General features: G+C 50.0%; 1 protein-coding gene across 1 annotated transcript; it reads right to left on the bottom strand.

The window, feature by feature from the left end:
• Positions 1–5,242: 5,242 nt before the first annotated feature.
• LOC133089517 (tubulin alpha-1D chain-like) lies at positions 5,243–7,590 on the bottom strand. Its single transcript, XM_061187595.1, has 3 exons — positions 7,455–7,590; positions 6,975–7,123; positions 5,243–6,226 (listed from the first exon to the last, which is right to left on the bottom strand). Exons 1-3 carry the CDS (start codon positions 7,573–7,575, stop codon positions 5,243–5,245), a joined length of 1,254 nt encoding a protein of 417 aa, XP_061043578.1. The 5' UTR covers positions 7,576–7,590.
• Between the last annotated feature and the right edge of the window lie 2,852 nt (positions 7,591–10,442).

The raw sequence follows: 10,442 nt of genomic DNA, 5'->3' as shown, positions 1-10,442 counted from the left end.
TCGGCCTGTCACCTTGGGGGGTGGAGGGAGGGGGGTGTGTGTGCTGCTGCAGGGGCTGCCGGGAGATGGAGGCGGAGCCGGCTATTTTGGGTTAGCACCAGGACAACGTCATCCCCAGATAGGACCTGGGAGACAGCGGCAGGCTCCATCCAGGAGTGACGCACTCGCGAACAAACAAGCCCCCCGGCCCCTGGCCCCCCTGTGGCTTTCCTAAAGACAGGCTCGATGACCGAGGATTACTCACCCAGAGGAAATCACCACTTCAAGGGCTCACAGACTCCCCTCTGGGCCTAAATCCTCCCCCTTCTTCAGATCCCTGCTCTAGCCCCGGCCCTCAGAAGAGGCTGTCCGACTTCCCTGAGTAGGTCAGACCTGCCTCTCATAGCATCTCTTGGCAACCTTCCTCACACTGGTCAGAGCATTTATTTGTTTGATTATTTGATTGACAGTCACCTCCCCCACTAGGATGCAAACTCCACAGGGCAGAGATTATGTCTTTTTTCTCACTAGAGTATTCAGGACAGTAGTGGGGTTCAAAAATATCCATTGGATGATTAAATAATGAACAGATGGGAACATGTTATTAACAGTTTTGACACATTTGGGAGAGTAATGGGATTAATGGGTGGTTAATGGGAATATGGGGGAAAAGAAAGGAGAGGAAGTTCCCCAGATTCGAGGTTTTTCTTTCCAAACTGATCCTGAGTAGACCTCTTCCACCTTAGAGTGATTTCTGGCTTCAGGCCTCATGGGAAAGTTAGAGAACCTTCTAGAACTGGCTCCCGCTTGATATCCAGGCCAATCCACAAGCATTAATTGAGCATCTTCTATGTTGTAGATGCTGCCAGGATGTAAAAAGAAGACTGCGGCCCAATCCCTACCTTCACAGAGCTCCAACTACCAGCCCATCAGTATAGACCACTGGGAAACCCCAAGGCTTTGGAAACAGACTGACCTGGGTTTGCAACCTGGTACTACTGTGTGACAAGAAAACCTCTAAGGACTCAGTTTTTCCTCCCTAAATACAGGTAACGCCTAGGGCTGTTTGAAAGTCAAATGAGGTATGGTACATAGTAGGTCTTGGTACAAAAGTTCTCTGGCATCATGACTGGCCCAAGCAATACTGGTTTTGTGAATCCAGAAGAATATTTTAGGCTGGGTGACCCAGAAATGCTTCATCAAAGAGAAGGGCTTGAGCCAGACGTGAGAGAAGAGCCTGGTGTGCGTTTGTCCAGTTTTCCTGGCTGCTCACAGTCTGAGCCTCCTACCTACCTACATCTGGCAAATTCCCATTGCGTAGGCTTTGATGGGAGCCAGGCCACTGCCTGCCACAAAACCCGACACTTGCTCTCCCAGACTTCCTGGCTCCAAGGTGTAGGCAAAAGCCGGATGTTCTGCCAGTCGGAAGCTCCAACTGGGTCTTTGAATCTGGAGCAAGTCACAGAGAAGCAGGGGCAGTTGAGAATTCATTTCTGCAGTGGTGGCAAGCAGAGCCAGCAGTGGCCTCTAGTGTCTGGAGGAGGAAATGTCAGCCTCGATGCCTGGGTGAGAGGAGGCCTCACTGCAGTGGGTGGAGGGGCCAGGGGCTTTTTAAGCAGGCTGTCCTGTGCCCTGACCTTGACTGTGGTGCTGGCTGCCCAACTTCCCTTGGTGCCTACCTGTTTGCGGAGACTTGTTTGGCAGCCCTTGTATTGATTCTGTATGCTACCCAGTGTCTCTCTAATTGTGTGTGTGTGTGTGTGTGTGTGTGTGTGTGTTGTATGTATATGTGTGTGTGTCGGGGGGTCCTTTTCTTTTTTTATTTTGCCAGAGTTAGTTCCTGCTGTTTCCAGTCCTGACTGACCTTGGCATAAGAGGAAGGAATAGATTAGGTTAGGTCACTCCAAAATCTTCCAAATCTCTTTCTTTTTACTTCTCTTATCTCAACAGACATTTGTCTAGCACCCTAACATGTATGTGGTTTTATATTAAGAATAGGAATACAAAGAGCTTTAAGTTTCAGTCCCTGTACTCAGGGAGATGAAAACCTCGTTGGGACACAGACAAATGACAGCCAAGGGAAATTATGTGGGACACATCTAGCAAGCAAAGGGTTAATTTCCTTTGTTCACAAGGAATTCAGACAAATTTATGAGAAAAGACAAACAATGCAGTTTTTTAAGTGGGTGAAGGGCACAGACAAGACAGTTCACAGAAGAGAAAGTACTGGCTTTTAAACATGAAAAGATGCTCAATATCATTCATAGCAAGAGAATTATAAAGGAAAGCTGCAGCAAAATACTTTCACTTCTCGGATGATTGACAAAGATCAAAAAGTGTAATATGTTGTATGGACACAGGCGGTCTCATACATTGGTAGTAGGAGGGGTATTTGGATATAACTTCTAAAGAGAGCAGTATGAAGTATATATCAAAATTAAAGGTGTATAGCCTTTGACCCAGTAATGTCAATTCTAATAATTTGTGGTTGTACATATGTGCAAAGAAGCATGTACAAGGGTTGCAGCATTCTTTTCATAGCAAAAGATTAAAAACAACCTAAATACTATATCATTAATAGCAGACTGGTTAAATAAGCAATGGTACAATGTACTGTGGAATACTATATTGTCACCAAAAAGAATAAGGTATATCTATATGTACTGATGTGCACCATCTTCTAGATTTATTGTTAAGTAAAAAAAACAAGATGCAGAGCAAAGTGTATTTAAATGCGTGTGCACACATTAGTATATACATAGATGTCTGGAAGGAAGTACTAACCAAAAAAGTGAACAGTGGTGGCTGCCAAGAGGGGAACAAATGAAGGTGACTTATTTTTGCTGTTTGTAAATCTCTTTGGTACCTTATGAATACTGAAGCATGTGCACATAGTAACTGGTCAAATGTAATATTTTTAAATCTAGCTGGGGAAATAGGATATCAGCAACAAGCTAAGTGCTATGGTACAAGGCAGTCCATGCCAAGTACTGAATGAGTGATAGAGACAGCCAGTACGAGGGAGAATCTAGATGAGGGAGAGGTCTCCAGTGCTGGATGGGTTCTGGGTGACTGTGATCTAACCTGGAAGAAATGGCAACACTGAGGCCAGCAGGGGGAGGTGGCATTCCGGAAAGAGGGAATGCAGCTTCGGAGGCAGGCATGCTCCTGACACATTAGAGGCGAGGGAGTAAATGTGTTGGGTGGAATCCAAGGTTGGGGCTCTGTCTCTTGTGTCTGCCTGCAAGAGGTAATTATACCCTGGCTTTAGAAGCCTCAGGGATGACAGCATTCCCCTGCACTGAGGGAGTCCCCAGGAGCCAGGCTGGGTGGCGCTCCCAGCTGTCCCATGGAGATCTGGGTTGCCACCTCCCCACACCCACACCCAGTCCAACCTAGGCCTGCCAGGGCTTGCCTGCAGAGTTAGTAGCTGGGAGGCCTCATGGGGTCAGAGAAGAGGTGGCCATCCAGCTGCCCAGGGTGGGCTGGCTGGTACAGCCATCAGGTGGGGAGCCTGGCCACCTCTGTGGATGCTCAGCCATGTTGGGTGGTAAAGATCTCACCTTCCTCAGGGCCCTCCCTCCTCGCCTCTCCCAAACCCTTACCTCACCTATTGGATGTCAGTGGCAGGGGGCTTTTAGAGGACACTGACAACCCCAAAACCTGGCCCCAGAGACACCTCTGCCCTTGTTCAGCCCTGGAAGCTGGGTCCCTCCTCCGCCCCACATGCCCTCCACCACAGTGCCTGGGCAGGGAAGTGTCAAGCGTCACCCCCTTCCTGCCTTCGAGGCACCTGAGTCACTGTTTGGGCACTGCGGAGCTGGCAGGCCCGGAAGAGGTGGCATCTGGAGAAGTGCCTGTGTCTGCTGAGGGCAGGAGGGGAGGACACCCTAGGAAGGGGAGGGCAGCAGCATAAGCTTTGGCCCAGGCTGACCTGGGTGTCAATCCCGACTCTTCCACTTACTAGCTGGGTAACCTTGTGCAAGTCACATGACTTCTCCAAGCCTCAGTCGCCACATCTATAAAATGGGCATTCATTGAACAAGTCTATTTAACAAATTTGAGAATCTATGTGTCAGACAGCATTCTGGGTCCTGAGCGTAGAACAGGCCTTGTTCCTATGGAGCTTCCAGTCCAGTGGGTGTGTACAATAACTGCGTTTACCTCAGGATTAAAGAAGATCGTATGGATGCAGGGCCTAGTATACAGTAGGTGCTGAATAAATGACAGCGATTTTTTTTCTGGGGTTTGAAAGGCTCCCCAAATAACCTCTCTTCCTTCCCCAAATTTGAAACCAGTTAATAGAAAGACACAGGACAGAGATTTGAAATTCAGTCCTTTCAGAGAAAAAAAAAAAAAAAATGAGTTGGAGGACATAGCTGAGCTATTCAGCCAAAATGGGCTCCTAAATAATTAAGTTATCCTCCTAACCCAGAAGGCGCTGCAGAAAATCCACATACAAGGATTTTAGGGCAGCCACCTGGTTGGAAGTGGGGGCTTAAAGCTGTGCATGTGGCATAGTTTAAAGGTGATTCGTTTTTATCAAAAAGTGATGAATGTGATGGAGATTACAGGGAGGTAAGCTCCCCCTTGACCCCCATTCCCCCGTTGTTGCTTCCACTGTACCACTTCTGCCTTAATGCCAGCTTCCGGACTCTCTACACTCTACAATGAAGAAGACAGGAGGGTGGGCTAGTGAGGACCAGCTGTATCAGACTACCGTAAGGCACTACTTCAGATCCCCTGGCCTCACCAGGCTCTTGTTGCAGCCCTGTGCAGCTCGGACCAGCTTCACACAGACAACCTATCAGCGCCTCGCCTCCTGCCCAGGGATTCCCTGTTGACCCTGCAGCCCAAGTGTGTGCAACCTGAAGTACAGGCAAGTTAATGTTTGATGAGGCGAAGGTTTAACCAAGGGAAGAATGGAGCCAGTGCAGAAATTCCCCACCCTCACCTCCCCTCCTGCCCACTCTCCCAGGGAATGGTCTGAGATGCCATTTATCCAGCTACATCTTCTCTAGGGTGAGTTCTCCCTCCTTCTCTGCTTTACCCACCTCGGCCCCCATTCTGCTCCCTGGAATTGCACTCATTAATGAAATCTGAAGTCAGATCTGCTTTCTGGGGAACCCAGGCTAAGATACCAGCCTTCCTATCTCTTATGAAGGAAAAGCCCCCCACCCCCATGGTTTTTCCCAAGAGGAAAAGACATTTGTGAGACAATAAGGCCATAGCACTTTATTTAGGACAGACACGAAGGATTCCCCTAGTATTCATCCCCCTCCTCCTCTTCTCCCTCCCCCTCCACACTCTCCGTGCCCATCGCCTCGTAATCCTTCCCCAGGGCAGCCATATCCTCCCGGGCCTCGGAGAACTCACCCTCCTCCATGCCCTCGCCCACGTACCAGTGCACAAACGCCCTCTTGGCATACATCAGGTCGAACTTGTGGTCCAGGCGGGCCCAGGCCTCAGCGATGGCGGTCGTGTTGCTCAGCATGCACACGGCACGCTGCACCTTGGCCAGATCACCCCCGGGCACCACAGTGGGGGGCTGGTAGTTGATGCCAACCTTGAAGCCCGTGGGGCACCAGTCCACGAACTGAATACTGCGCTTGGTCTTGATGGCAGCGATGGCGGCGTTGACATCCTTGGGCACCACGTCTCCACGGTACAGCAGGCAGCAGGCCATGTACTTGCCGTGACGGGGATCACACTTCACCATCTGGTTGGCAGGCTCGAAGCAGGCATTGGTGATCTCTGCCACCGACAGCTGCTCGTGGTAGGCTTTCTCTGCAGAGATGACTGGCGCATAGGTGGCCAGGGGGAAGTGGATGCGAGGGTAGGGCACCAGGTTGGTCTGGAACTCTGTCAGGTCCACGTTGAGGGCCCCGTCGAAGCGCAGGGAGGCCGTGATGGAGGAGACGATTTGGCTGATGAGGCGGTTGAGGTTGGTGTAAGTCGGGCGCTCGATGTCTAGGTTACGGCGGCAGATGTCATAGATGGCTTCATTGTCCACCATGAAGGCACAGTCTGAGTGCTCCAGGGTGGTGTGGGTGGTCAGGATGGAGTTATAGGGCTCCACCACGGCTGTGGACACCTGTGGGGCTGGGTAGATGGAGAACTCCAGCTTGGATTTCTTGCCATAGTCAACAGAGAGCCGCTCCATCAGGAGTGAGGTGAAGCCAGAGCCAGTGCCCCCTCCAAAGCTGTGGAAGATGAGGAATCCTTGGAGTCCTGTGCACTGGTCAGCCTAGAAAGTGAAGGCGAAGAGAAACATGGGATGTGAAGCACAGCTGACCAACAGCAAAGAACCAGCATGTGCTATTTGAGATTTCCCCAAAAGTTTCATAAAATCCTTGGAAGGCCTTTCCAAGGGCACAAAATAGACCCTGATAAGGAGGTCCCACTCTCTCCTCCTTGTCTCTCTTCCTCTCTCAAACCTCCTGAAGCCTTCCACAGACAGCTCTCTTGACTCTTGTGCCATGGTCATTTTTGTCATCATAACTTGCCCACTCCACCCGGCTTCCTACCCGTGCCCCCTGATCTAACCAGATGTTTCTGGAGGGCTTCCTTCCTGAGATTAACAACCCAGGAACCTGATCCCCATCCTTGCTGGAGGCCGAAGTTGATCAGAGAGCCTTGAGCTGGTATTGTTTGGATCTCTGTTTTTCACAGGGCCTTCTGCCCACATACCTACAATACAAGGTGACATTCTGGGACTGTTTATGGGTGCTCATATCTTGGCCAGGCAGCCTATCAACTGGCAGCCACTCTGCCCAGCATCGGGCCACTTACTATAGCAGATAAAAGGGACACCCAGCTCCAGGCTGGAGCCCACACTCTGCCTCCCCTCCTCACTAGTCCTGATCCTGTGTGTTTAATTCTTGTCCAGGAGACTCTCCCAAGGATGGAGGCTGCCCTTCCCCCTTTTGGTCTCCAGACCACTTCACAACAGGAATCCAGATTCCCCCCTCCCCAGCCCTCAGCTCTTCTCTCACCAGCTTCCGAATCCGGTCCAGCACCGGGTTGATGAGCTCCTTTCCGATGGTGCAGTGGCCATGGGCATAGTTATTGGCAGCATCTTCCTTGCCGGTGAAGAGCTGCTCTGGATGGAAGAGCTGGCGGTACGTGCCCGTCCCAACCTCATCTGCAATGGGCAGAATTTTCGGTCCCCCTCCCCTTGCAGCCTGGCTCCTGGAGCCCCAGGGTACCCAGAAGGGGTGGGGTCACCAGGCCCGAAGTTCTACCCTAGAGGAGCCCCATTCAGGCTGCTGTTATTGCCCTTGACTTTAAGTGTACTTCAACGAAAAGGAAGGGGATGTGGAGTGACCTTGAGACTCTGGAGCTGAGTGACAGCAGAGCTGGAGTTCTGATTCGCTGAAGCAACTGGGGACGACAAACCAGTGCTCTCCAATTATGGAGAAAGACTTGCTGTGGTACCTGGGACAAGGCCGTGGCAGGGGCTGGTCATCACTCACCGATCACAGTGGGCTCCAGATCCACAAACACCACCCGGGGCACATGTTTTCCAGCCCCAGTTTCACTAAAGAAGGTGTTGAAGGAGTCATCCCCTCCCCCGATTGTCTTGTCGCTGGGCATCTGCCCATCTGGTTGGATCCCATGTTCCAAGCAGCAGAGCTCCCAGCAGGCATTGCCAGTCTGCACTCCAGCCTGCCCCACGTGGACTGAGATACACTCACGCTGAGTGGACAAAGGGCAGAGAGAAGCGTATCATGCCTGGACACGATTCCTGCCTTCCTTCCTTGAGTGGTTCTCTGGCTGAGAGCAAGAGTTCCTGGACTCTGCTCTCCGTGCCCCGTGTCCCGGGGGTGGGGGGCAGTGGTGGGGGGCAAAACCCTCAGGGGAAGCAGAAGATGTGACCAGTTCTAAGATTATAAAGTCTTTGCTCAGTGACTAAGCATCTTGAGGAACACTGAGGGGCTCAGACAAGTCTGACAGAGCATGATAGGCAACCCACCCATGTCCAGAAAGAAATTAGGGGCCATTAGTAAGGAAAACAAGATCCAAGTGAGGTTTCAGGGGTCAGGGACAAGGATGAGGTTTAGAAAAGCAGAAAGAACTCTGGATTCGTGTTACAGCTAGAAATGCCAGCAAGGAAGGGGAAAGTGGGCCTGGATTGGATGTGTGTGTGCTGTTCTTTCCTCTTGGGTGTGCGTGGTTCTGGAGTGATGAAGGGCTGGGAAGAAAGTTCTTCCTCACATGACTCAAGGCTGGTCAAAGAGTTCTTGGCCCCTGAAGCAGGACTGGGGTAACCTGCTTGGTCCTAGAAAAAGAGAAAGGTCATTGCCCTTCCTGGGGAGCCCCATGAGCATCAAAAAGACTTGACCCTCTTGCTTCATCATGTATTGAGCCTCCATTATCTGCCTGACACTGGGTGGAGACTGGGGATACATAACACCTAATACCCAGTCCCTGCGCTTAAGAAACTCTCTGTCTGGGGAAGGGAGCGTTTCATACGATAACAGATATGTGACAGTGTGGTAAGTAGGATCCCAGAATGTTTCTTCCTGCTTGAGAAGTATTTACGGCAGACCTTAACAGCAAAACAAGCACACACATCCATCAAATTTCCCCAAGCTTTAAGGCTTAATCATGTGGAGGATGTAGAGAAATGAGAATTCTCACACTGCTGCTAGAAGCCCAAAGTGATGCATCTTTTTTGGAGAGTGATCTGGCAACATCTAGGAAAGCTGAAGATGCTCTTGCTCTAGAGAAATTCTCACATAGGTACACCAGAAAACAGGTGCAAGAACAGTCACAGTACCACAGCGATGGAAGCCAATTAAATGTCCTTCAACAGGAGAAAATGAATAAAGAGTGATTCAGAAGTGGACGTGGATGAATACAAGGAAGAATCTTGGGCTTCCCTGGTGGCGCAGTGGTTAAGAATCTGCCTGCCAATGCAAGGGACACAGGTTCGAGCCCTGGCCCGGGAAGATCCCACATGCTGCGGAGCAACTAAGCCCGTGAGCCACAACTACTGAGCCTGACCTCTAGAGCCCGCAAGCCCCAACTACTGAGCCCACGTGCCACAACTACTGAAGCCTGCACGCCTAGAGCCCGTGCTCCGCAACAAGAGAAGCCATGACAATGAGAAGCCCGTGCACCGCAACAAAGAGTAGCCCCCGCTCACCGCAACTAGAGAAAGCCCGCGCACAGCAACAAAGACCCAACACAGCCAAAAATAAAATTAATTAATTAATTAATTTTTAAAAAAAAGAATCTTACCTCCCAAAATTCTTAATGGAAAAAAAGCAAATTAAGAAGAATCATAATACAATACCATTTATATAAATCTTTAACTTGTATGCATCATTTAGAGATAAATTTTTATATTTGCTATATATTCTTGGAATGTATTACAGAAATAAAGAAAGCAAGGGAACATATTAGCACCCAATTTGGAATAATGTTAGAGGAGGGAGGTGAATGCATTCGGAGAAGGATTCTATTCTTAAGCTGAGCAGCAGGTGTTCATTATATTATTCTTCATACCTTTTCCCATGTCTGAAATATTTCATAATTTTTTAATGACGATGCTTTATCCATAAATTTTACACTTCTCTGACTTTGTAAATATGACACAAGGGCCTTGACTTTTTATGATTTTTAGATGACTGGGATTAATACATAGACCATCTGTATCCCAGCCCCATTACTCCCCCACTTGCCTCTCTGTGGGCGTCTTCCCCTGGTGAAGTGGGGCGATAACAAGAGCCCCTCCTAGAATCACTCTGCAGATGAAAGAATGCGTGTAAGTTGCCTGGCTCATTGGACGACACAGAGTAGGGTGTGCCATACCTGTTGGACCCCCTTACCAATTCCCCATCCCCCAACCCCGGGGGTCATAGTAAGAGGAAGTAATGAATTAAGCTGGGAGGGATTTAGGGACAAAGGACTCCAGAAATCCCCAGGTCCAGGAGGGAGGGCTGACTCAGCTCACCAATCACCTGGCTGGCAGGGCCAGCACCCGCTGCTGCACCTCAGCGCCTGCCCAGGCTCTGTGCACAAAGCCAGACCCTGTCCTGGCTCACACAGCTGCTGGCCCACGCAAGGTGTGTCTGACCTGGGGTATGCCGGAGTCGCTGGAAACGATGCCCCTCACTCTGGGTTTGGGCAAAGAACTCAGCCCCTGGAATCACACAGACTTGGCCTCAAACCCCACCTCAGCTGCTCCCATTCCCTTTTCTTGCCAGTGAAAATAGTATAATCTCACACTCAGCAGGCTTTGTCATTAGGTTGTTTAGTTCTGTATATTAAGCATTAATTAGGTGCCAGGCACTGTGCTTAGCGCTTCACATACACTATCTCCTTTAATCTTCACAACAACCCCCTTAGGTAGGTGTTTTTATTATCCTATTTTACTGACTCTCAGAGAGGTCACACTACTTGCTCAAAGTCACCAGCAAAACCAGGAATATTCGGAGAGGGGACAGTCTGGGTCC

The sequence above is a fragment of the Eubalaena glacialis genome, chromosome 1 (assembly GCF_028564815.1).
Source record: "Eubalaena glacialis isolate mEubGla1 chromosome 1, mEubGla1.1.hap2.+ XY, whole genome shotgun sequence".
In the NCBI taxonomy this organism is placed as follows: domain Eukaryota; kingdom Metazoa; phylum Chordata; class Mammalia; order Artiodactyla; family Balaenidae; genus Eubalaena; species Eubalaena glacialis.
This window is presented reverse-complemented; position numbering and strand designations above follow the sequence as displayed.

What these genes read in the sequence shown, in the direction of transcription:
- LOC133089517 (XM_061187595.1), bottom strand. Translation starts at nt 7,575, where the DNA reads ATGCCCAGCGACAAGACAATCGGGGGAGGGGATGACTCCTTCAACACC. An exon ending in TCTGGAGCCCACTGTGATCG is followed by an intron (nt 7,124 to 7,454) that starts GTGAGTGATGAC and finishes TGCCCATTGCAG; the next exon opens with ATGAGGTTGGGACGGGCACG. An exon ending in TGGACCGGATTCGGAAGCTG is followed by an intron (nt 6,227 to 6,974) that starts GTGAGAGAAGAG and finishes TTCACTTTCTAG; the next exon opens with GCTGACCAGTGCACAGGACT.